We start from the raw sequence: 26,558 nt of genomic DNA on the forward strand, positions 1-26,558 counted from the left end.
TTTAATAAAATTTTATTATTAAAATCTATTTTTTGGGACAGCAGTCCGCAAGACGTTAAAATCTATTTTTTGGGACAGCAGTCCGCAAGACGTTAAAATCTATTTTTTGGGACAGCCATCCCTTAATTTTATTTATATTTTTTTATTTCATTTTATTAATAGATAAGTGTCCTTTAAATAAGAACGTTCGTACGTAATAAATAAATTCTCATCCATATAATATAGACAAGAGTCCATATAAACGAATGATTCATCATATTTGATGAACGACCGTTCACTAAACAAAATTTAATAACATAAAACGTGTCTGATTTATTAGTGTGAATCATAAAACACGTAAATCAATACAAAATTTTGATCTAAAAATACCGATGTCCCCGTAACATTATTGCATGTGTGCAATATAATGCTGCCACATACTCGAAATGGATCACAAACATAAGGCGATTCCGACTTGACTTTCTGTACATTTAATCAAAATACAATCAACTTATGCTACACCACCTTACACGACTAAACAAAATCTTTTCTTTTCTTTATCTCATAATAAATAGAGCACCATCATTTTGATAACTAAAACTCCTCAACTTGGATTGTAAAGCCACAATGACAACGCTTCGTCCGCACAGAGTTCTCTTCATCAAAACTCTGATCCTCTATCAAATAATCATGCTCATGCTCTGCTGTTACTACCACCAAAGCAGCATCTAGTTTGGCGTCCCGTGTATCTACTTTACGGCACTCCTGAGATTGCTTATCATCCTGACTATCACCAACCCGAAGATTTGACTCATTATTCTTTATGTTTTGTATGGCACTGGATGTTTGTGAAGATGAACCATCCCCATAGCAGTTGTTTAACCTTTGTCGAGTTACAATGGAAGATAAAAGTTGAAACCACCTAGAAATAGCTTGTGCTTCCTTCCTTTTCTTCTCTGCGGCTACTCTTTTCTCCTCTTCTTCTGCATATCCCTGGAGAACAAGTACTTAACAGATTTTAAGATAAAAGAATTTTCTGCCAAATGTTAAAATTCTGGAAGAAAATAGGAGTATATCATGGTAAGTTATGATAACAGTCGGGAAAACCTCATGACAACTAAGCATTTTCATTACACGAATAATGAAATGCATATATTGACATTTTCTGAGTTGGAAAAAAAAAAAAAAAAAAAAAAGAACACAATTATTATGTCATTACCTCTAATATTATATCCTTGAACTCAGAGCAGACCACAATACCATCAAAGACAGGAGTAGAACGACCATTTCGGAATTCAAAACCAACCATGGCAGGTGCATAATCAATTTCCAGCCTCTTGGCCACAGAGAAAATCCTAGGCAACCCTAAGTGTACCGTCCCTGGTGGAAGGCACTTCTCAGACCACACGTCGACTTGACCACGCTCATTCTAGAAATCAAAACAGGGATCAGCTGTCATTGATAATACACTTTCATAAAGAACTTTAAAACAAACAAACAGAAATGAATATTAGAATTTGAATGTAAAGTATAATGTGCTTGCACATTTTCAAGCTTTCTCAAACTAGTGCAGCATGTTTGTAAGTCAAATTAAAAAACCAGATGAAGGTTGCGAAAGTGAATGAATATTCTACAGCAAAAATGCCCACCTTAAAAAAAAAAATAAAAAAAAAAAAAAAAAAAAAATCTAGTGTGTACAATTGAAAAAGTGTTCACCAAATGCCCATACTATAGACACTGTGAAATCATAAATATTACCCTTCTTTCGAACACCAAGAAAATCCCATCATAAAATTCTAAATATCTAGCCCCCTTTTGGTACACTTTTTAAAAGTGTATTCTATTATGCTATCCATCCTAAATAGTAAAAAAAACATGTTTGTTTTAATATTGACTATTCAATTCAAAATCCAATCATATTCTATTCAACTAAAAAAATTTAATAATTACCTTTCACAATAAAAGTTTATAAATAAACAAAAACACCCTCACTCAACCAAGTCACTGTTGACCGCCAGCAACCATTGCCGGCTGCCACCATCGTCGGTGCCGGAACGACGCAGAATCGGCCGGCTGCCGGCTGCCGGCTGCCGGCTGCTGGTAGTCGGTTGAGTGGGTGTGAATGTTTCTGTTAATTTATAAACTTTCATTGTGAAGGGGTGTTTACCTAAATTAACAAATGTAGGGTGCTAAAAAATAATCTTCAGAAAATGTTTTCCAAAAATGTATCAAACACATTCTCAAAATCCTATCATATCCTATTCAGAATACTTTTTCAGAATATCATATTTCAACTAATGTACCAAACAAGTCCTAGAAAATTCATGCATAAGCATGCAAGCTCAATCCAACCACTCCCTAGTTCCCATATATATATATATATAAACCAGAAAGCAAAAGTACACCACAATATGAAAAGCTTAATAGTAGCTTTAACATTTCTAGGTGAATATAAGTTCTCAGTCAAAACACAAAGTTATTTCAATACCAATAAAAGCTCAATATAACCGTACAATCATTTATCAATTTACACCATAGTCAGTAAATACCCATACCATGCAATATCAGCATTCAATTTATGCTATTTTCTTCTTTTGTTTATTGACATTCAATTATTAAGTTACATCTATCCTAGGTTTTTATATAACTCCAACAATTGGACCTTAACCTGCATTTAAGAAAAATAAACCCAATGTTAAACAATACCAAAAAAGTTGTCTTCAAAAATTTTCAATCATCCCCAGCTAATCCATAGATATATATTCTTTAAGATATTGATTCACTTGATTCCTGTAATTTAATTAAAAAAAATGAGACAATAACAGTGAGGCCTTATGTGATAGGATAAGAATTTTTGCTTCTATTAGGGCTTCAGTTTCAAAGGAATTCAAGGACTTTTCTTTTTTTCTTTATTCATCTTAACTGGGAGGGGGCTTTGGGCTAACTTTGTAGAGTTTGCTTGTTTTCACATAGGGCAGGAAACATTAGTCACTATCTTGTATAGATTTGTTCCCCTCATTGGTTTTTTGATATTTTTGTGGATCTCTAGTGCAGTAATATACCTATCTCAATCTCTTCTTTAATATATAAAACTTATTGTTTCCGATCAAAAAATAAAAAAATGAAAACACTCTGTACAATTAAATAAATAACCGAACAACAAACTATAATAAGGCTGAGGAAACAAACTAAAATTTGTTGACTTACTAAAGGCCAGAACTTTTAAATTGTACCATCACTATATTCTACATCTCTGCACCTACACCTATCTCTGAGGTTTTATGCCACATTTCTTGTTTTTTTCACAGCAATAATTAATCATGTGCATGTGTGTTATGTAACAGATATATCCTTTCGCCTATTTCATTTACTACAGAATAAACTACATATGAACCAAACCCCACATCCATGAGAAATGGTAGTAAGTCACCTTTGGAACAATGCCATTGACAGCATGAGGTAGACGCAACGGTTCCAGTTGCCACTTCCCATAAAGTTCAATATTTCCTTTAGAATCAACTTCATCATGATCCTCAGCTTCATAAACCTGTCCTTTCTTAAGTTTTGTAGAATTCTTTATCACCTGAAGAGGAAATTAATTTATGTAAATGAAAAAGCCATATAATGGTCAATCATCAAATATATTAATTCCTACATTTCCCATTATCAAGACCAGACCTTCACAGGAAGCTCATTGGCTTTAACCTGTAGTGCTTCCCGCAGCCATCTTTCTTTTGTCTTGAGTGTTTGCACACAAGTCCTAGGATAAACTGGATGACCAGAGCAGAATCCAAGAACGGGGCCCTTTGGATGAATTATCTGATACTTATTAAGCCATCTTTCAATAGCATATAATTGATGGTTTCTGTAGGCCTGCATAAGAAAAGTAGAAGATAATAAAACCATGTAATTGACATTACCAATTAATTGATCCTTCAAAATGGAAAAGGAAAACACGATACCTGCTGATTAGTGGGAAGAGGCTCAGTTAGTGCCCTAGTTTCCAATTCCATATCCTCAAGTGAGTTCCTGGCAGCAACAGAAGATTCTACATTATGGCCAGAATTTCCAGCCGAGTTCCCATGATTTTTTTCCATATGCATCGTACCTCCAGTTGCTCCAGACTCTAACCCTCTCAACGGTGCCAAAACTGCATCCCACCAGCCAGGATTAACTCGTTTTGATGCTATCTTGTGCCACTTCATACAGTATCTGCAAGATGACAACACATCAGCAACAACTCTTGTAATGAGGGGGACAAAAAGCTTGAATTACACATGAAATTTTTTAAGCCGTACTAATAGTTTTGTAACAACTAACAGCATTTAAATTGCAACGTGAACATAACTATCAAAGGAAGAAATTAGGCACAATGCCTCGGAGCATAAACATCATGTAACAACTGATTATCACGTCTCTGAAATTTAGGCAAGCATAAAGCCATTTTTAGATTAAAAAAAATATATTATTTTATTTAAATTTTTACATGATTGATGAATCCTGAGTAACTAATTTATTCTGCATGGAACTATTAAAGAAATTTCCACTCTTTCATTCCTTATTAAAAGGGAATAAAAATCAGTATATGCATCCTAACTACTCCAATTGTTTTAATTCTGTCAAAACTTTTTAGCATGACAAAATGATTACGGAGAGCTTAGAATTCTGTTAACCAGGGGAAAAGGGAAAGACTGAATAATTAAAAACCTATACAATAGCAATGTGATCCACTTCAAAGAGCATGGAGATGAGGTTTTTAGCTATTTCTTCCCTTTAATTTTCTTTTTCTTTTGTATGACAGTAACATGTTTGTGAAAGCACATGCAAGTACTGAACAAATAATCATGGGTTGATTATAACATTTCACTAACATAACAATGCTATTCTACAATTCTCCCAGAAGCCCCTACAAGTAAAACACTGTTACTACAGTGTTAATTGCAAATTAAAAAACTAGGCCTCCATCTGAGGTTTATGATCAAAGTCCGTACAATAGCACAGATAAGTAAACCCTGAAATTCTGAGTTCCCTTTCAACCTTCAAGACAGTGAAATTGCGCAACATCATCACCACAAGAAGTGCTCTTATCGTTATCTCGAATGTGTTTATTGTGATGTTTATAACAATGTAGTGGTAACTGCCAACCACTTCAGAGTTTTTGAAGTACATGCCAATGATCCTTATTATTTTTAAATGCCTAATTTACTAGTATAATACTAATTGCCTATTATAGTTCTCTTTTGAGAATCCAGATTCAACTTTCAAAAAGCCACATCTGTTCAAGGTTTAAAAACAGCAACAAGAAAATAAAACCTCAAATTAGGATCACTTCTGTAGACATGTCAAGTAATAGCTATCCACCATGCCAATTCACTTTGCAGTAACACAACGTACACAAAAGACATACATACAAGTGAATTGGCCCATTAGATGCCAATGGAAATTAAAGGAAGAATATTCCAAAGGTAATACTTTAGCAACAATTCAACTCATAACTCTATCCAGAAACAACAGATAGTGCAAAAATATCTACAGGTATACAAACAGTTGCAAACAAAGGTTAGGTCTCAATTAGAAAGTAAATGGATGTTCAATCAGGCAGAGCAAGTAACAAAGGAGCACACATAACCTGCGGGTCACGTCTTTCGCTCCATGCCCAGCGAAAGCAACTACATATCTCAAAGCTATTTTGCATGCAGAAGCTGCAGCTTCTACCTTCTGCTCTCCATCAATGATCGCATTGGCAGCATCAACATGTACCCATTTTCCTGTAAAATTCTCACCACTACAGTATACTTCTGCCCAATACAGAGGAGATCCTACTTTTCTCGATCCAACTGCAGTGGATATTCCCTCATGAGAAGTTGAGGATTCTATATTTTCAATCTTTTTCATTCTTTTGAATGGAGAAGAGACATTTTCATCACTATTCAGGTTCTTCTCATCAGACCCTAAGTTACTTTTACAATTCCCCGCGGCTGTTGCAGAAAGAGCCATGTGCAACTGCGTCTCAAACTCAAGATCCCCCTTCCTCTTCAAACCCTGAGATTCCTTGCTATGGCATGCTTCAGAGGTATCACAGTGTGCATCACACGACAATGAATCCGAAGCTCTATCATTCAACTCATCAGGTATGGCAGACTTTTTGGATTGAGTATTGTAGCTTGTTGGGTTGCTATTCTTACATTTGGATAAACCCCTTGAAGAAATTTCACATACATTCTCTTTTTTGTCGCAGGAAATTAATTTATCCAAAGACAAAGCAACTTCTTTTGGTCGGCTTACCATCAGAGTTGGAGAACCGAATATTCCCCCACTTCTGCCACCATCTAGACTTGAAGATTCATTTTTATCAGCCTCAGGTTTTAAGGAGGAAACGTCCAGAATAGACACAAACCTGAAAAGTGGAAACAACTAGAGTCTCATACGATGATTTTATACACCACCTTGATATAAGATATAAAGTCTACAACTTAGAAAGAGATCAAATCACTAAATCATCATCAAAATAAAAGGAATTCTTAAAACATGAACTAAATACCATCTTAAAGAAGTAATATTTGTTCTAAAAAGGAAAAAAGAAATTAAAGGAAGAAAAAGCAAAAGTAACAAAAATAAAAGCATAAATATCAGCTAATAGGCTGTGCCCACAATTATGTTATAACCATACCGGGTTGTAAGCTTCAAAGCTCTAAATAATGCCACAGACAATGCCGCAATCTGCAAGAAAATCAACCCTTCAATTCTCCCTCAAAGAGTAACCAATATACATGTTAGTGTTTTATTTATTCTTCCACAAAGACATTTTTTTTTTCTCAACAAAGTGTACCATTGAGGTAAAATTTTGCCAATAATGAAGATTGGGAATGATAAAAGGGATCATCAAAAGCAAAGCAAAGCAAAAACGAGGAGAATTTTCAATTATAATGTACGATGAAATTAGTTAGTGGCCTGCATATGGAAAAGAGATGAAAGAAGTTGACTTGGTCATCCAAGTAGGGGTGTGGGTAAACCCTAGGTACAGCTAGCCAGTGTTGCTATCAGAAGCTGTTTCCATACCAAGGGTTATCACATAGTTCCCCTGATTACTCTATGCCATACTGGGAAGTCATAACAAGGATTGTCGCTCAAGTTATTTCCATTTCACATGTTTCTATTTGCAATCCACTTTCTGTGGTAGTTACTAAATTTGAAATGCAGATATTGCATAGTTATCCCTTCTACTCTATGCTATGCTTATGCAACCCTCTAACAAATGATATTTAGTAGGAAAATAAAAAAAATAAAAAAGCAAAAGTTTAACATTAAAAGGAATAAATGAGTCCTGAAAACAGGCCATTTGTTGATCATAGGCAGTATTGACTCTAATGCTAGTAAGAAGAGATCTATATCTTCAGGAAGATTCTAGTAAAAGGGACCAGGAACTACCTCCTCTGCAGTGCCTTCACGATTTTCAAGAGCATAGGCCAAAGCTGAAGGAAATGATCTCCCTGTGCTATCTGAGTTTCTAACATGAAAGTTGTCATGAAACTGCAAAGTAGAGACAAAGACATCAACAGATAGGACAATCAATCATGAAACTATAACCCAGGTTAACTGGCTGGTGCAAAAAAGTAACTGTAACCATACCCAATTGACAATCGGAGATAAAGCTCTAGCTGTAAGTTTTGAGACCTCCGATACTTTGAACACATATGCTGGCAGAAGAGAAAGTAGAGAAGCCTGTCATGATAACTAAATTTCATAAGACACTTTTTATCTCCTACTTCCAATTGTGTGTGTGTGTGTCTGAAAAAGAGAGAGAAAGAGTTAGAGCTACCCAGCATAATTAAAAATTAAAAAAGACAATTACAGAGAAAGATTGTTCAAATATCCAAATACTATCAGTACTTCTCTAATTCTAAACACAATCCAAGGTAGGTGAAGCTAAATTCAATTTACACTAAACTGACTTACAAGAAGTAAATTAAACATCACAGATACCCATCAGATACACAAACAAGGATACTTAGACTATGTCAGTGCCAAGCATATGAACAGATATAACCAGATAGCAAAAAGAGGAATGCCAGTGAGGTGAAATTGATTATAAACCACAAGACAAACAAAAAAGAAAACCTGAATAAGAGGATCATCACAAGCACCATCAATTATCCTGCCCCTTGCAAGTACGCAGAGTAGATGGACCTTATGCACAAGCTCAGCCAATTCCTGTGAGAAAAATCAGAAACTCTCAAGTACATGCAAAAAAGCATAAAAAAGGTATTATTATAAGATTATGTTGAATGCTATTGGAAAAATGAAGTTCACCTTCTCTTCAGCAGTAGCTCGACGAACAGGCTTCCGTCTAGCAGAATCCTCTGCATCAAATTCAATAGTGACCCCCTTAATGTGACTTTCCGGATCATTTTCCGTGGAATGGTTTACAGGAATTGAACCATCTTCCCAATCTGAGTCGTCCATTTCTTCGCTTTTGTCCAAAAGATTGTCCTGAAGTCTTTCAATTCTCTCCTCATCAACTTCCATTGACGAGTTGCCTATTGCATCTTTACTGCACCCTCCGGCATCCACATCATTCCATGTAACTCTTTTATCTAAAACTTGATTTTCATGAACTTTAGTTCCACTCTTCGCCTAAAAGTAAGACAAGACACAAATCAGAAGATATAAAACCTGCCATTGAATTCCAAACAAAGAACATTCAAATTCTCTAATAACTCTAGCCTAGGTCAGCAACATATCAAGCTGTTACTTACTCACCGTGCCAACAGGGTTATCTTTTTTCTCAGACCCCTTCGAGCCCCGAGCATTAGCACGTCGTCGAAGAAGTTTCCCTACTGCTTCCCTTGATGTCTCAGCAAGGGTTCCTACAACAACCAAACACTGATTTCAGCAAAACGGACCACTTCTAAACTATCTAAATAAGATAAAATTAAAGCAGCCAGAGTTTAAGCAAACAGAACCACTCTCTTTCCGTGACCCTACACGACTCCCGCCTTCTGAACCTGTCACTGCTCTCATTGCATTCTCATTACCTAACCAAATTTAATGTTTTCAGAAGTTTCGAAAGAAAAAATGATAAATGAATTGTAATCAAAGACCAAATAAAGAAACTGAAGAACTGACCTGAAGAGGCGTTTTGTGTCTTGGAATTGTGTCTGGTTCGCATTTTGTTAAGAAAGAAAGAGTCGCGCCCAAATCTGTCGAGTGCTGAGGGTTCTATTTATATTGGCAGTTATTATTAAGGTAGGTGCGGGTGTTCTGATTCTTCCTAGTTCCTACACTGCCTAATGCATGATTTATGTGATCCATTTGTCCGACCTTGACGGTGGATCAAATTTAAATGATCCATCTGTCTGATGTAAAATTAAAATATGAGTTTGGGTTATCTATTCTGGTTAGAAACAGACGGGCCGGGCTTCAGCCAATGGATCTGATTAACCCCTACTTGGGCTTGTAATAAAAAAAGCCACCTCAGAATTTGGGTTGGCTTGGAAACCATTGCATATGGGCTTAGATAGACTAAGAAAATTAAGGCCTAGTAAAGAGCTTAGACTTTAAAAGGCCAATTTCAAAGTGAGCCCAAATACATAGGCTTGGGCTGTCTGGCCCTGGTAAGATGTGGATCAGGCTTAACTATTGGTAACTCGGGCCTCCTCATAACCTGGGCTTATAATAGGAAAACCTAACCTGGGTTTGGGCTGCCATAGAAGCCTAATTAACAACTGGGCTTTAACCGGCCTAGCAATGAGTTTAGACCTTTACAGGCTCAATTATAGGGAAATAGTTTTTGGCCCTCACTGTTTTTGTCTTTAGCTCCCATCTTAAAAGTTCAAGCAGGATATAATTGTAATAAAAAAAATAAAAATAAAAAATTCTTCATTTTCATACTTTTACTTCAAAGCTTTATATAATCTGAATTGACAATAAAGTAAGAGACAAAATCCATCAAAGCAGTTATCACAAATTTCCTTAAGAATTTGTGATATTTGATTATTATTTTTTTTTAAATGGAAATAAAACAAGATTTTTCTTCTATTTAGATGGATTTAAAAGTGATTAATTGATTGTAAGAGCTTTGAGATTTTAATTCTCTAAAAAAATTAATTTATAATTGTATGATAACAATATTAATTGATTTGTTCTCATGTTTATTGTTAATTCTAATTGATTCAAGTTTTTTTTTAAAACTGCAAATAAAGTTTTGAAGTAAAAATATGGAAGATGAAGAAAAATAATTTTTTTTATTACAATTATATCTCTACTTAAGCTTGAAGATGGAGGTTATTTTACAAAAATAGTGAAATAAAAATCATTTCCCCAATTATAAAAGATAGCCCGAATGGTGAATACGTGAGTTTATGCTTGTGGCCGTGGTCAGATAAGGGGTTAGGTTAGGGAAGTGATTTTTAGCCCACCTAATTTATCAGCATCCCTCACTTTCAAATGTATTTTTTTTTAATTACAAATGACATTATAATTTTTAAATACATTTAACTTTATTTTTATATTATTGTTTTAATTATTAATTTTTAATCCTATATAAACCTTAACTCTAGATTTTCATATCTTTAGTTCTAAATTTTCATAATTATTGAAACATTTCGTTTTATTTCAATAATGAAATGATTCTAAAGAATTAAGAGTAAGTTTTTTTTTTTTTTTTTTTTTTCCTTAAAATTAACCTACACCCAGATGGTCAAGTGGTTCAACAGAGACTTTTGAGTATATTATTCAAAAGGTCATGAGTTCGAGTATACCCTCGATTCTTAATATATGTGACCATCAGAGCTCTTATTCGGTCAATAGTTCTAAAATGTTGGAGGATTAGTTGAGGTACTCGTAAGTTGATCCGGATACCCTCAATTATAACAAAAAAAAAAAAAGTAAGTTTTAAATTTGAAATAAGGAAAAAGAGTGTAATTAAGTTTGAGATTGGTAAACTTCCCTTTAGGTTCGCCTCACCATTATTGTATATAGAGCACTTGAGCTAGACATTTTCTGTTCTTTATGACGTTTTTAAACATGCTTGATCTTCAAAATATCTTAGAGTTTGAATCGTGGTACTAAACTTTGCGTGGCTAACAGGAACAAGTTAAAAACCCAAAATTAATTACCGCATTTGAGTATTGATCTCAATAAAGTACTTAAATTTGAAGCTTAAAACTCGTTCTCAACATGCAGCCATGGAGGGGACTACAAAATTATTGTTTTATATATTGATGATGAAATAATTAATCTCATCTTTCCATTCCAAGCTTCAATTTGTTCTAGGGTAATAATAATTTCCACTGGCCCCTTGTTGTTTGGAAAAATATCATCACACCCCCTGATGTTGGTGCAGACATAGAGACTGCAGACTCAGCACGGCTTCGTTTTCCTGTTCCAAACATTAAACATAGACCATAATTGTCACATTGCGTCTTATCTTTTCTTGAATACGTGTCATTGACCTTTTTTTTTTTTTACAATTAACATATAATTATATATACGAAAACTGTTTCTGTTCTCTCACACATTCTCTCAAACTCTTCTGCTCTTAATTTGCCAGCGCTCAGGTACGCAAATGGAAGTATTTAAATTCTTTTGTATATTATTTTCCTTTTCAAATTTGGATGTATAATTATCAGTTTCTTAATATCCTCATATTGATTATAATCCTAGTCACTTTCATATTTAGATCTTGCCTTATTTTACATCTCTCTAGTGGGAGAATAATTTTGCAGCACTCAAAATCAAAATTTTCTGCAATTTTTTTTTTTTTTTTTTTAAATTTTATGAATATGTCTTAAATATTGTAGTTGATAGCTTGATGCCCTGATGGATATTTAGTTGTAAAAAGAATTTGCTTTTAGAAGGCAAATGAAACTCTTCAATTTTTACCTTGTGTCTAATATTTATGCAAGGTTCATAGATTTTTACTCTTCATATCGACCCATATCTATTAATGTTAATTAGAGATTAATCAAACTTCATTTCATTTCTGCTCGTTCTGTTATGTTCTTCTACACTCCAGGCAGACAAAACGATTCTGCTTTTCCTTTAAGGTTTATTAAAATGTTCAATGAAGCTCTTATTAAGTCCAATTCAACTACTAAAACTATATGATAACTTAGTGTTTGCCGTTATCAATTCATGAAATATTTTCTTTGTGGATGTGTTTTCTTTTCTTGTGTTGTTTTTGCTGATTATTAGTTTTTTTGCCTTATAATCGGTATCTCAATTAGATTATCAATAATGAACGATGGTAATTAACAATTCACTGTCTTTCCAATTTTTAAAGTTTAATGTTAAAAGTAAATTTGTGTAGCCGAACTTAGATGCAAATCTTATTTGAGTATGAAGATTTTGGGAGATTACTAGAAATAAATTAAAGAAAATGAGTCACAAAAAATCTCAAACTCTTTAGGTCGTATCAAAAAAGTTGGTACTTTGGGATGACAAGGGAAGGTATGGTGGAGTAAAAAATTAGCCATAATTCTAATAGTCAAGTTTTTGCCCTCTTGTTAGTTTTTTGTTTTTTTAAGTTTTTTCTCTATTGTTTAAAAACCAATATTCATGTATATGTACTTTGTTGTACTTTCTTTCTTTCTTTCTTTCTTTTCATTGAATTTTGTTTTAAATTTCATTTATAATGTCTATAGAAACATTCATCCCCACTGAAATCTACACTCTTTTGTATTGCTTATCTTCAGGATAATCTTCTTTTTTTTAACTTCAGACTGAACTGAAACTATGCCTGTGGGAGAGGTCTGTCTTGGTGCATTCCTTGAAGTTTTGTTCGACAGATTGGCAGATCGTAAATTGTTGTCTTTTCTATTTGAAGATGGGATAGGTTTGCAGTTAAAGCAATGGAAGAAAAAGTTGTTTATGATTCAGGCAGTGCTAGACGATGCAGAGGATAAGCAAATGTCTAACAGGGCTGTGAAAATGTGGTTGGACGATCTCCAAGACTTGTCTTATGATATGGATGATGTTTTGGATGAGTATGCCACTCAAGTTTTGGAGAGCAAGTTGACGAGAGAACAACCTACCAGCCACAATACTGATTATTTTTCTTCTTTTACTGGAGCTCTGGTGTCCAAGCTTAATATGAAGTCCAAGATAGAAGAGATAAATGGCCGTTTGGAAGATTTATGTGAAGAAAGAGATTATCTTGGACTGGAGAAGATTTGTAGGGGGATATCAACTGCTGTATTGCAAAGACCACCAACTACATGTTTGCCAATTGAACCTGTTGTTTATGGGAGAGATGACGATAAAGCCAAAATACTTGAAATGGTGTTAAAGGAAGAACAGGGTGATGTCAACTTTTGTGTTATACCAATTGTTGGTATGGGAGGAATTGGTAAAACAACGCTTGCTCGCGAAGTGTACAATGACAAAGCACTGAAAGAATTTCATCCAAAAGCATGGGTGTGTGTCTCAGATGATTTTGATGTTATGAGAATCTCCAAAGCAATCCTTGAGTCAATCACTAGCTTCCCCTGCAATCTAACAAATTTAAATCAAGTTCAGATTGAACTGAGAGAGCAAGTACACGACAAAAAATTTTTGCTTGTATTAGATGATGTTTGGAGTCAGGATTATGGTTTGTGGGAAATTCTTAAGTCTCCTTTACTGGTTGGAGCATCAGGGAGTAGAATAATCATGACGCACGTAATGAAGATGTTGCATTAACAATGGGACATGTTAAACATCATAATGTGGGCCTTCTGTCTGGAGATGATTGCTGGGCCATATTTGAGAAGCATGCATTTCAGAGTACAAAATTTGATCCACATCAAACTTCAGAATTTGTTCGTAAAAAGGTTATTGAAAACTGCAAAGGTTTACCCTTGGCTGCAAGAACTCTTGGTGATCTTCTACGATGCAAACAGAGAGATGGTGAGTGGGAAGATATATTGAACAGTAATATATGGAATATGCAAGATAATACGGAGATTCTTGCAGTGTTAAAATTAAGTTACATCCATCTTCCTTCCCATTTGAAAAGATGTTTCGCTTATTGTGCAATTTTCCCAAAGGATTATGAATTTACAGAGAAAGAACTTGTCTTTTTATGGATGGCAGAAGGTCTTATTCAACCATTGAAAGTCGAGGAGGAACTGGAAGATATAGGTAGTGCGTATTTTCAAGATTTATTGTCAAGATCAATTTTTCAAGGATCAAGCAGTAGATATAGTTCTAAATATTTAATGCATGATCTTGTTAATGATCTCGCACGATGGGCTTCTGGAGAAACAAGTTTTCGGTTAGAGGACAAATCAAAGGTCAATATCCAATCAGAAAGACTAAAAAAGGTTCGCCATTTGTCTTGCACTTATGGTAGGTCTAATGGCAAATATAAATTTGAAGTATTCCATGAAGCTAGGAACTTAAGGACATTCTTTCCAATACTTCTTGACAGTGATTACACAACTAATTTAGTTCCGGGAGAATTGTTACCAAAGTTCAAAAAATTAAGGGTGTTGTCCTTGAGTAATCATAATATTACCGAGCTACCAGATTCAATTGGAGATCTAAGACATTTGAGGTATCTCAACCTTTATGGCACTAAGATCTCAAGTTTACCCAAGTCAATAAACTCATTATTGAACTTACAAATTTTGATATTAAGATGGTGTTCTAACATCAAGAAGTTACCTTCCATCGGAAATTTGATCAATTTACGCCATCTAGATATTGAAATGGTAAAGTTACTAGAGATGCCGCAGGGAATGGAAAGTTTGAAGTATCTCCGAACATTGTCTAATTTTTTTGTTGGCAAAGGCACTGGATCAAACTTGAATGTTTTAAAAAACTTAAAGTTTCTTTGTGGAAAGCTTTGCATTTCAGAATTGAAAAATGTTACTGCAGGTTTACAAGAAGCAATATTAAGTGATCAGGAGAAGCTAGACGAGTTATGGCTAAGATGGGGATATGGTCATGAAGATTCACGAAGTGAGGAAGTTGAGAAAAACGTGTTGGATATGTTACAACCTCACAAAAATCTGAAAAAACTTAATATTGAATGTTATGGTGGCACGCAATTTCCAACTTGGTTTGGAGATTTATCATATTCCTTGACATCATTGGAGAAACTTAAGGTTTGCGAATGTAAGAAATTGCAGTTTTTGTTTGATGATATGGAAGATATTGGCACTTCATCTTCCTCCTCTTTAGTGATGCGCAGAGAGAATATTGACAACACTGGCACATCTCTTCTTAAGCACTTGTCTATCTCCTTCTGCTCATCTCTTATGTGTTTATCCCCAAAAGGTCAGTTACCGAAGACACTCAAGCACCTTGAATGTTTAAAAATCAAAGGTTGTGATTCTTTGACATGCGTTATAAGAGGTCAGCTACCTTCATCCCTGAGACAACTGTCAGTAGAAAATTGCGAGAATCTGCAGTGCTTGTTGGATGATAGAGAAGATTTCAGCATTCCTTCTTCTTCAATGATGCAGATGGAGAATATTGACAACAGCAACATATCTCAGCTTGATGACTTGTATATCTTCAGCTGCCCATCCATCACATGTTTATCATTGAAAGGTCAGTTACCTACAACACTTAAGCACCTCCGCATCAGCTGTTGTTCAAATCTCTCTACTTTATCATCAATGGGCCAATTGCCTTTCCTCAAAAGGCTTGAGGTCTCATTTTGCTCAGAACTCACCATCATATTCTCACAAGGTCAATTACCTGGAGCGCTTGAATACCTTGAAATTTGGGGTTGTCCAAAGTTAGAGCTAATAGCAGAGAGGTTACATGATAACAGGGCTCTCAAAGATATTTTTATCCGTGATTGTGAAAATCTTAAATCTATGCCCGATGGTCTACATAATCTTAGTTGTCTTCGTAAGATTTCAATTACTGATTGTCGAAGTCTTGTTTTCTTTTTGGAAGGAGGGATTCCCAACAGCACCCTAGAAGTTTCTATAGAAACATGTGTGAAACTTGAAGCCGTACCCGATCGGATCCATAGCCACAGCTCTCTTTAAAACTTGTTGATCACTGGTTGTCCAAACCTCAAGCTTTAAATAAATAGGTCTTCCCGCCTGCCTGCATCACTTTCAGTTGAAAGTCTCGATATCTAGTGGCTACTGATTCATTGAGGATTGCACAAGCTCACCTCTGTTACGCCCATCTGGAGTGATGAAATCCTAGATGCAGCATCTTTTCCTGAAGAAGGATGTTGCCACCCTCCCTAACTGAGCTGAGAATTGGTGGGTTCCTGAAATTAAAATACTTATCGATCCCTGATTGGCCAAATCTCGCATCATTTTGAAGGGGCCTGCCATCCTCAGTTGTGGACTTCACTGTTGAAAATTGTCATTTGCTGAAGGAACAGTGCAAAAGACATAGAGGAGAGTGGTCCTAGATGGCCCATATCCCTTTCATTTATGTAGATTCTTATTTAAATGTCTGGGATTCTGATGTGGGAGAGGAGGAAGAATGAGCTCTATCTGTTCTCAGAAACAGAGGAAAGAGTGTAGAATCTAAGAGTTAATGATCTCAGGTCTGCAAATTTCTAGCACCTAACTCTCAGTTACCTTCACAATAAACGGTCCAACTTCTTATGAAAACTGAGTGTATTCTGTTCTATGTACAGGAAACAGTTGAACTCCCAGGTGCAATACATCCATGTTTCAAATCAAAATGGTAGCTTAACTATATCAGAAGCCAAGATTGAAATAGAACCTCTAGTGTTTTTTTTTTTTTTTTAATGGCAAAATTGCTCTACATAATATGTCATTATTTTTAATTCTCTGATATTCTTTGCTAACACAAAATAATCACTAGTTTACTTTTTATTTTAACTTATCAGAAAGTCTGTTATGACTTATCAGCCTGATTTATTCTGCTGATAGAAAGATGCTCAGAGTGTGTACAAAAATAGATGTGTTCAAGCCTGTGACTCATGAGCTAGTGAAGATTTTGTTCAAGCCTGTGGTGAGTAACCTTATTACTTCTCCTATGTAGACTGTTTACTAGTTACTACATTATAGTCTTCTTTTTTAAAATACAACATCTGCAATTAGTTTATCCTTCTTTTTGTTTCGGATGAAAAGCAGGACTTCAATGGGAAATCGAAATTACAAGAGATTTGTTAATGCTAAACGTTATAGTCAGTGAGGAAGGTTCTCCCACATCTACATATGTGCCACCCTTTTTACAACGGTCTTGGTTAGTAGGGATCAAAGTCAGAAGACTACAGGCCAATGGACCCTCCTCAATGAGATTTTGGAGTTCTCATTTGATAGTGTCTGCTAGAAGTAGCTGCTTCATACTACAGTCTGCTGTCGAAAAATTATACCTTAAACTGCCATTAAGGTACTATCATTGTTTAGTATATGAAGTGTGGTTATTTCCGTACAGACAAGAACTAATGATAATGCCATGTAAAAGGGGATCGGTTGAATTTCAATTTTCAAGGCTTTGCATCTGTCCGTAGGCAGTTGGTGATCAGATCGTTTTCTCTCCAAGTTCCATTCTTGTATTTTAGGCCTATTTTGAGCTTGTAATGTCAATTTTGAAGTACACAAGAACTTCAACATCAATGTGCCAGGCAAAATATAATGTGCTACTTCCAATTTTAGCTCCAATGAAGTATTTTATCCTCTGTTTGGCTTGTAATGACAGTAAGAGATGTGTTGAGTTCTGGGGGTTTGCATTAATATGTTGATTTATAAATTGATGTGAAGGGGATTGTGTGGATTTCCTTTGTCACATGAAGGTAAATTTGAAGATGGAGTGGTTGGAAAATTGTTTTGGTGGGTGAAGAATTTGGAACGGTGTTTTGACTAATTATGGGGCGTCCTGTATTAGAAATTAGTTCTGGAGTGAGTGATAATTTCCCACCCAAGATTTGCTATAGTCATATTTTCCCACTCATAACTCTTAGAAAAACAATTTCCCACCCATCATCAATCTCAATTAACGGAATCTGTTACTTGACAGGGGTAAAATTACAAAAAGACTATGACTCCGTTTGGTTCATTATTCTGATAGTTTTTAGAATAATCTTTTAAAAAATGTTAAATTGAGCAGGTATTACGATGTACCGATTTAGAAATTAACAAAAATAATACCTTTTACTATTTTCTTTGAAATTTTTAAGGAGGTTGAATAACATTTTCCCACCCAAACTTTATTAAATGTAATTTCACTTCTAGTTTGGTTTACATTAATTTTAGAGTTAATAAATTAAAAAAAAAAGGTCAGCTATTAAAATAAAAAATTATAATAAATCTTTTTAAAAATGTTTTGAAAATTAAAAAAAGATTGAAGTGACCACGCCGACGACACAACCAGTGTCGTTGGGTAGATTGGTGGACGATGGATCCAATGTCACAAATGGGATGCCACCGGTTAGGGCTATTCCCGAAAAACGCTAGAGACTATTTTGTGAAATACTCTTCAATGTCATTCTTGGAGGAGCTTTCGACATCGCCAGCATCCTTGGGTAGATTGTCGGGCTATCTACCCAACGATAGTAAGGGTGAGTCTTCAAGCGGAGCCATTTTGCAAGAAAAGGCTAGCAAAGATTCATTTTATGATGAAACGACTTCACCAAGGGACTCCTCGTTTACACCATTGGATAGATCGTCGGTTGATCTATCCAACGGCACTGGTGGTGTGGTCAGACTCGTTGCCGATGAATGGATCCTATCAATGGCAGTTGGTCGACGTACACATCGACCTGTTTTTATTCATCACAAATTTTTTTGAAATGTTAAATAAAAAAATATAAAAATTTGAAAAAACTGAAGAAAAAAAAGTTGATGAATGTAATTGTTATCATGTTATGTGTTTGTAATTTAGGAGTGTAAGTAACACACCTTATGATATATATTGTGTGAACTGACAATAATGCCCTTTCGCTTTTAAAACCAATGTCTAAATTTGACGATGGTGGGAAAAGTCATTAACTCTTTGGTTCTGATTGTAATGTTGCAAAGCAAAGGGCAAAAAAGGTTCCGTCAGAAAAATCTTTTCACATTTTTTGAACTTAGAAAACATTTTTATATTAAATTATAAAGTAAAACAGTAAACAGTACCATTCATATAAAGGACAGGAAGATATTTCTCCCTCCATCTTCAGCGGCGCACAAACCAGCCCCAAGCTTAGCCACAAAAGGTTACTCTCTCTCTCTCTCTCTCTCTCTCTCAGTCTCTTTCTGTCAATACAAACCATTTTCAAGTTTCCCTAAACTTCAAATGGGTTTCACTCTACTCAGCCTAGTAACAAATTAACCGTAGCTGTTTTTCATTCTCTGTGATGAATGGCGATGTTTTGTAAAAGCAATGCATTTTCAGTTGTTTTAGCAGATAGTTAATTATGGCATCAATAGCTAAGTTAAAGGGTATCTGTAGAAACAAGTTAGTTCATGTCTTATCTCTTATCTATTTCTTTTCTTTTCGAGTCTTGTGCAAATATATGGCCTGTGTCGAAATAAAGATTTATCATTGCGCAGTTATATAAATTCCATTTGCGCAGCTTTATTGTTTCAAGGTGAGTTTACTGTTTTTTTAATGCCTTCAGAAGCGCTTTTTAGATAGTTATAAGCACTTTTATACATTTTTTTTTTCTTGTTGGGCTAAAAGTGATTACAAGTGGTGTTAGAGATTTCAGAAAAATGGTTTTGAAAGAAGTAACTATAGATAGTTCATTCTTTTGATAGGTGTCTTTTTAGAAAGCATTTTCAAATGTTTTTCGGGAAGCACTGTTCTCACAGAATGCATATAAATACATGGCTCTTTAACAAGATAAGATATACAGATACTAATATAGAGAGAGATGTTTCTTTTGTTCAGCTAAAACCCTTTGGACTATAAGAGCAGCAATCAAGCTAAACTTTTTGGTAGAGTTTCAAGAGAAATGGCATTAAGATCATTGGTCTCAAAATACAATGTAACATACATAACACCAACCTTCACTTGCTATCAAAAACCCACCTTTGACTCCAGAGGAATGTCCCAAAAAGTCGTTCAATCTAATATCAGTAGAAGAATAGGATTGATAGCAGCAATGGCATCAGCACTGTTGGCACGGGATGCTATTTTCAGGGAAGATATAGCCAATGGATTTGACTTTAGATTGGTTGCTCCTGATCAGACTGTTGAACAGGCAGAAAGTGGGATTAGAGATCACGCAGAGTCTTTGTTACAAGTGAAAGCTCTGTTAGAGGCAGAGTCCTGGGGAGCAGCACAGAAGGCATTACGGTCGACCTCGGGGTACTTGAAGCAGGATATCTATACCATAATCCAAACAAAACCTGAAAGTGAGAGACGCCAGTTGAGGAAACTCTACTCTGATCTCTTCAACAATGTTACCAAAGTAAGTATTTGCTTTCTCTTTTGTGTCCATGTGTGTTGCTGAAAAGCTGAAGCTTAGTTGCGCAACACTGTTCTGTTATGAAACAAAAGTTTCTAAGGTCTGAAGCATGCTTGGTGACATGAAAGTTTCTCTCTAATCTTGTCTTTCCAGCCAATCACAGGGGTTATTGGTCAATCTTAAAGACTTATAACTAGATGTATATATCTTCTTTCGCATGTGAGAGTTGACATTCATTTCTGTTGTACATTGCAGCTAGATTATGCGGCTAGAGATAAAGATGCATCGCGCGTTTGGCAGTGCTATGAAAACATTGCCGCTGCGCTTGATGATATATTGTCAAGAATATAGTGATCAGTTAGTGCTCTAGTTGTTTTGCTTCATTACAGCCCTGTTAAAAGGAGAATAAAAACGGTTGACAACAGATTTCTTCAAACAACGAAGCTTGCTGATATGGCTAGTTCCAGACATTTCTCTTAGTTTTTCATGTTTATAGCAAAAATTTCTAACACGCATTTATCTTCCCTTTAATGCGTCACACATAATTTAATGGGAAATGCTATCATACCATAATAAGACTGATACCAAATACCAACTGTTACCAATCCATTAACACAATATAACCACGCATATATTGATGATCAGTAAATTAAGGAGATTCACAATCAAAATATTAATCACCAGCAATGCTGCTAGCGGTACCATCTCTCTCTATCAACTCCACAGCTTTATAGATCGAAGTAGGACTGAATGATGACCCAAACAGATAATTAACAAAACTAAACGATGCAAAAGTTCAGGACTATCTAACTCTCACAAAAACATGACTTCCTGGTTTTTCAAGTCTGGCAAATACTTATGAACGTAATCTTTTTACCCAACTTGCAATTTCACACACAGCAAGATAGTGGAATGTGCAGCAGCAACAAAAACACAGACAAAAATGGAGCAGATAAAGAACAAGTACAAAGCAAGATTGCGATAGAGACGTGCATATTCTTAGAAAGGCTGGACACCATATTCACACTTTTCATGTAATTTTATAAATATCGATAACAGATCTGTTTTCATAAATAAAAGAAAATTAAAAGACATGATTAAATTTTATAAAACATGTATCCATTTATACCCAAATAATGCCGAAGTTAACATCTAACTATACTTATAGCTAGCTTACAAAACTTGCAAAACTCACATCATAAACGCTATCTGATGAAGATATACCTAAGAATTTGCACATTTTTTTGCATGTCTACTAAGTCTCTACTTCAGATTAAATTCTTATTGCTCTGGAAATAAGAATGAACACAATAAACCCCAGAAAGCAGCAGCTGTCAACAAACTAAAATCAAGGTGGACCAGTCACCCCAGGGAAAAGTTCTGATATTTTGTTGAAAACATCCATAACCTGTGATTAAAAAACAATATAAATAAATCGTCTCTTAAGATAATCAATTATATAAAATTGCAATAAGTACTAGCAGATGTAGACAACAAAATAGAAACCAATGCTTAACATATAAGATTCATGTGCTTGGCTGGTGATCCAATCAATGTGGCAGTAGACTACTAAAATTTATATGTAGTAACAATGTTATATGGAATATTATAATCTGCTGGTTTCATGAAATAACCTGTAAAGCATCTACCAAGTGAACTTCGAAATAGAAGAATATATTATTTTGAAGACAAGACACTAGCTAGAAAACGAATAAATGTTTTAGTGCAAGAAACTCAATTTACAAATGAGAGTTTAGTTAAGGGTAAATGAAAACCCACAAAATGTGATCATCTAAGTATTGCTAAAGAAGTTACTCCCATGAACGGTAAAAAATTTCTGATTTCACAACAATCAGCGCATACCTCCTTGTCATTCTGATATTTTGAAATGCTCAGGGGGTTCTGTGAACACTGCAAAAGCATTGCAATGTTAAAGGGTTAAAATTAAACATTAGCCTGGAAAACAAAAGGTTGAACAGATTAATTTAAAAATACTTAGGAGGCATCACATACATCCATTATGGCCGCCTGAACTCTTGGGTTCTGAAATGCCATGGCAACATCAGGATTGGCCATAATCTTAGAGATAACTTCTTCAGGTGTAAGTCCAATCTGATCTGTAAATATAACCAAAAAAGGGGGTTGTAAATCATTATTTGACTTTTAAGCTTTAGCCATTTTCATCAATACAAATTACAAAGCTATCACAAAAGACAGAAACCTTTTACATTACTAATAGATTTGTAGAAATCCCCTTCGGTACTCAGAATCCGCCCCCAGGTGGCCCCAGGGTGGTGTAAACAGGAACTTGTAAAAGAAACCAAAATAATGATTAATTTCTTGGTTTATCATTCTATAAATTGGGTCTAGGTTCTTTTTTCAACATCGGTGATAAGAGAAAAAAATCTAAAGTTTTCACAAAAATATTTTATGAGACTTATTTTATAATTCTATAAATTGGGTCAAGGCTCTTTTGTTTCCTTTCCAACATGAATTGTCTTCTTTTTGTTTAAGACCCAAGGGCCTAATGTCCAGATCTATAAGATATATGATTTCCAAATAGCACTAACCAAACCTAGAGAAAAAAATAATAAAAACAATAGCAATGTACTTAAAACAAATGAGCTTGATCCCAAATAAACTCATTAATGAAATGGTGAGTAGCCAACGGTCCCACAACATCCAATATATGTCAAAACACCTTTAGAAAGTGCTCCTTTTGATCTCTATTAAATTCCATCTGACTGGAAGTGACTATATATTAAGTAGAGCAAAATGCAGAATACACAAAGGGACATATCTGAAAGGCACTCAGCTAAGACAACTCATTTAAACTGGCCATCAAATTCACAAGGCAAACATCAAACACTAATCTCAGATATTTAACTTTCCAGCTTAAATAATTGCAACTAGTCAATTTCAAACTTACCAAACTGCTGCTTAATGTCAGGACTGTTGAGATCAAAGTTCTTCAGGGTATCCATCATCCTCTTGTCCCATTCTTCACTTCCAGCCATATTGGTCCTGGAACAAACACCAATTGTGAAAAAACAATTTAGATCCACTAAATAACCAATTTCTGACTAGTACAGAAGCATAAAATTTGGCAATAGAACACTTAACTAGAAAAGTGAGTTCATAAACATAATTATTATTCACTATATGATCAAATGTTGACATCACAAGCATTGTGCTGGGAAAAATTGAAGCAGTTGTTGGTTCTAACAACTAAAACTAAGACAAGGCATATATAATACAAATTCAGATAACAATCAACTTCCACAGAAGATGAAACCAGATGTAAACTTGGTTGTAGCTATTTGTAATGTTATCAGAAATAACACCAACCAAGAAAGAGTTTCAGAAATAAAATTATAAATTAAGATTCAGCATCCAATACACAAACACATCAGTATAAATTAAGAAATTGAAACTGCTACCATCAAGAAAAAAAATTTAAGAGCATTAACAACATAATGCCCCCATGTAAATAAAAAATTACTAGAAACCAAACGCAAGGTTGGAAGAACCAATTCCATGCCCAAGACCGTCAGTTTCAACTTTCAACAAAAATCACTCTTTAACTTTTAAGACTCTTTACGGACTAGAGAGTTATGGAACAACAGCTATAAGCAAAGAAATATGCAGACCACCTATTACAAATTTGAACCAAGAAAAGAGCATGAACTGAATATCAATTAATCCAACATTGCTTATTGCTAGTAAAACTCTAGATCAACTAAAACCAAAGGTGTGGCTATTAATAACTTCCAGGAAAAAAAAAAGGGCTCAAGACATAAACATCAATAAGGATAATAAGCTCTTCTGAAACAAAAAATCAAATCACGAAGTTGAAAATAGCTTACAGCATTTCCTCCAATTGCTGACGATATTGAGGATTCTGGAGCATCCCTATTAGACAATAGGCACGGCCAAAAAGGTAAACATTAATTAAATAATAAGCATACCAGACACAAATATGCTAAATCCAAATGGAGTTATGCATTCATACAACAATAATAAACAAAAGATATGTTAAACCCAATAAAAGTAGTTTTACAAAATCGTGGAAGAGTAATGTAGGAGCATATAAAACTAATCAGCTATTCCATGCAATGAATTCATTATGTCAGAAACTGTAATACGATGAGGTCCACACAATTAAGTTCTATAACCTGGGAGTGAAAGCAAGAGAAAGCAACATAAACCCAGAAGTTTTGAATGAAAAAGTCTACTACAAATTCAAATATTTCTAAATAAACTCCGATAATTGACTTCCAGGATTGTAGTACAAAATGATGATACTTAAACTGTAATACGATGAGGTCCACACAATTAAGTTCTATAACCTGGGAGTGAAAGCAAGAGAGAGCAACATAAACCCAGAAGTTTTGAATGAAAAAGTCTACTACAAATTCAAATATTTCTAAATAAACTCCGATAATTGACTTCCAGGATTGTAGTACAAAATGATGATACTTCCACCCTCTATTTTAAAACCCAACCCAGCCAGTTTAATTGGTCTAATCGGGACCCGGGGCCTTCGTCTGGCCAGGTCAACATTTCCACTTTGCACCAAATTCAATCTCAAACCCTAGAGAGGAGAGCGGCGATCGGCAAGCAGGCGGTGGTGGGGATGTTGGGGGTTTTGGAAAGGAAGTGCCGGCAAGTTGAAAGGTGGCGATAGAGGTTATTTCCGATGAGCGAAACAACCGGAAAAGGCAAAAGTCGCGTGGCCACAATAACAGGTTGTTGCCGGCGATTGGAGAGGCAAACAGGCGGGATGAGATGGGTTTTGGTCAGGAGGCTGAGGGGAGTGTTTTCGTGGTGATAGGAGTGTTATCAATAACGGAAAAAGACCCTATTTGGCATTGGTTGTCGACACCGGCGGTGGTGTTTTTTGAAGCAAAATGGTTCGATTTCGGCCAGATCTTAAGCATATTTGTTGGGGAATGGCTGAAAGGATGAGTGAGATTTGCATCTGGTGTGCCGCCGCCGCCGCCAACCAGTCAACCACCGATTTGCATTTGGGGTGAGTTTGCTGGATTTCAAAACTTCTAAACACGCTTATGTGGACCGGTCCCGAGGACCCAACCACTTTGTCAGTTGCACCCCGAGTTGGTTATTAAAACACTGCTTCCACCTAAATTGGATTCTATTGTCTAAAACTTTATAAGGAGAAGAGCCAAAACCTAACATTCTCAGAAAAAGAGATGTCACTGTAGGACTTACACTTGAAAGTAGTAGGATTCCTCATCTCCTCCGGCAAATATCTGCCAAAACATGAACAAAATTAGATTTCTTATGACAAAGAAAAAAGAAATTGTATGAAAGTCAACTAACTTTAGATTCAAATTTCTTAGGAACCAAGTTCGCAGATAGAATTTAGATATACATGCCATAATAGTACACAAGCACAATTGCTTAGCATAAACTTAAAATTTGAATATTTTATTTCATGTTCCATCTCTTTTCCCTATAGGATATAATCATTTAACCCTTGGACTGGCAACTCTGTATGATGGAAATTGCAGAAAAATTACTAAAATTAAGATACCTAGATTTTCTTCCTTTAAACCAAATTTCTCTAACACCCAATAGTGCTTGTAGGCAACAGGTGGTTGCTAACACTGAATTAATTCTGGCATCAGGGCCAACTAGATCAACATATAGGTTTACCATTATTGTCATCAAGATGGGTAAGGAACTCAATCGCGTATAGAACAGAATTTGCAACTTCAAACATACTTAAATCAACATGCCAACATGAAATCAAGGATCAAAATTAGAAAATCACAAATTGTGGAACCAAGACCAATCCATTGGAAGAGTTAGAAGACACAAAATGGTAAAAGGAAGAGAAGCTATTTTACGGATAAACCATCTTCTGCACTGTTGGATCTTCCATCATTTTCTCCAAAGTTTCCACTGACAAGGCACCTTTCTTTTTTCCTGTCCACATATAAATAAGAGCATAAGATGTTTAACCCGGAGAAAACAGTGAAATGATTCAAGCTTGAAGTGGAATTGAACTTCCACCTTTGAAGTGGAATGATTCAAGCAACTAGCAGCTGTCATAAAGTAGAATTTATTCATATCAATTTTTTTGCCAAATGTCTAACCATTGTCTGATATGGTACCAAGAAAGGCACAATGAATACCAGCATTAGATCAAATTCTGACCAAAAAAAGTGACAATAAACAAGTGCACAGGCAAATATTAAATCAGAGGTATGCATGAACGCAAGCAGACAAG

At 35.2% G+C, this 26,558-nt stretch overlaps 3 protein-coding genes and 1 pseudogene across 6 annotated transcripts; 2 read left to right on the top strand and 2 right to left on the bottom strand.

Moving 5' to 3' along the window:
- Window positions 1-542: 542 nt before the first annotated feature.
- LOC116110802 (DNA repair protein RAD4) lies at window positions 543-9,209 on the bottom strand. The gene is made up of 14 exons (XM_031397014.1): window positions 9,106-9,209; window positions 8,943-9,014; window positions 8,740-8,846; window positions 8,290-8,613; window positions 8,098-8,190; window positions 7,609-7,701; window positions 7,408-7,509; window positions 6,650-6,699; window positions 5,609-6,376; window positions 3,942-4,191; window positions 3,658-3,852; window positions 3,410-3,562; window positions 1,199-1,408; window positions 543-972 (listed from the first exon to the last, which is right to left on the bottom strand). Exons 1-14 carry the CDS (start codon window positions 9,146-9,148, stop codon window positions 574-576), a joined length of 2,859 nt encoding a protein of 952 aa, XP_031252874.1. The 5' UTR covers window positions 9,149-9,209; the 3' UTR covers window positions 543-573.
- Window positions 9,210-11,499: 2,290 nt separating this feature from the next.
- On the top strand, window positions 11,500-17,923 carry LOC116110800 (annotated as a pseudogene).
- A 1,090-nt stretch (window positions 17,924-19,013) lies between these two features.
- Window positions 19,014-20,816, top strand: LOC116110812 (psbQ-like protein 3, chloroplastic). 4 transcript variants are annotated; one of them, XM_031397025.1, is made up of 4 exons: window positions 19,136-19,347; window positions 19,443-19,480; window positions 19,783-20,305; window positions 20,558-20,815. In XM_031397025.1, exons 3-4 carry the CDS (start codon window positions 19,847-19,849, stop codon window positions 20,651-20,653), a joined length of 555 nt encoding a protein of 184 aa, XP_031252885.1. In that variant the 5' UTR covers window positions 19,136-19,347; window positions 19,443-19,480; window positions 19,783-19,846; the 3' UTR covers window positions 20,654-20,815. The 4 variants fall into 4 exon arrangements, with proteins under 4 accessions (XP_031252886.1, XP_031252885.1, XP_031252887.1 ...); XM_031397026.1 differs by lacking the exons at window positions 19,136-19,347; window positions 19,443-19,480 and adding an exon at window positions 19,014-19,105; XM_031397027.1 differs by lacking the exon at window positions 19,443-19,480 and having other exon boundaries at window positions 20,558-20,816.
- A 570-nt stretch (window positions 20,817-21,386) lies between these two features.
- LOC116110797 (protein TIC 40, chloroplastic-like) lies at window positions 21,387-26,279 on the bottom strand. Its single transcript, XM_031397011.1, has 7 exons — window positions 26,176-26,279; window positions 25,535-25,575; window positions 24,169-24,214; window positions 23,232-23,326; window positions 22,316-22,419; window positions 22,166-22,213; window positions 21,387-21,710 (listed from the first exon to the last, which is right to left on the bottom strand). The coding sequence occupies exons 1-7, from the start codon at window positions 26,262-26,264 to the stop codon at window positions 21,651-21,653; spliced, it is 483 nt and encodes a 160-aa protein (XP_031252871.1). The 5' UTR covers window positions 26,265-26,279; the 3' UTR covers window positions 21,387-21,650.
- Window positions 26,280-26,558: the final 279 nt, after the last annotated feature.

The sequence above is a fragment of the Pistacia vera genome, unplaced genomic scaffold (genome assembly GCF_008641045.1).
Source record: "Pistacia vera cultivar Batoury unplaced genomic scaffold, PisVer_v2 Contig614, whole genome shotgun sequence".
NCBI lineage: Eukaryota > Viridiplantae > Streptophyta > Magnoliopsida > Sapindales > Anacardiaceae > Pistacia > Pistacia vera.

Coding starts and splice junctions, on each gene's coding strand:
- LOC116110802 (XM_031397014.1), bottom strand. CDS start 9,148: ATGCGAACCAGACACAATTCCAAGACACAAAACGCCTCTTCAG. Junction 8,847..8,942: donor AGGGTCACGGAAAGAGAGTG/GTTCTGTTTGCT, acceptor TGGTTGTTGTAG/GAACCCTTGCTGAGACATCA. Junction 8,614..8,739: donor AAGATAACCCTGTTGGCACG/GTGAGTAAGTAA, acceptor TCTTACTTTTAG/GCGAAGAGTGGAACTAAAGT.
- LOC116110812 (XM_031397026.1), top strand. CDS start 19,847: ATGGCATTAAGATCATTGGTCTCAAAATACAATGTAACATACATAACA. Junction 20,306..20,557: donor TCTTCAACAATGTTACCAAA/GTAAGTATTTGC, acceptor TGTACATTGCAG/CTAGATTATGCGGCTAGAGA.
- LOC116110797 (XM_031397011.1), bottom strand. CDS start 26,264: ATGTGGACAGGAAAAAAGAAAGGTGCCTTGTCAGTGGAAACTTTGGAG. Junction 25,576..26,175: donor GTGCAGAAGATGGTTTATCC/GTAAAATAGCTT, acceptor ATGTTTTGGCAG/ATATTTGCCGGAGGAGATGA. Junction 23,327..24,168: donor CAGCAATTGGAGGAAATGCT/GTAAGCTATTTT, acceptor TGTTTGTTCCAG/GACCAATATGGCTGGAAGTG.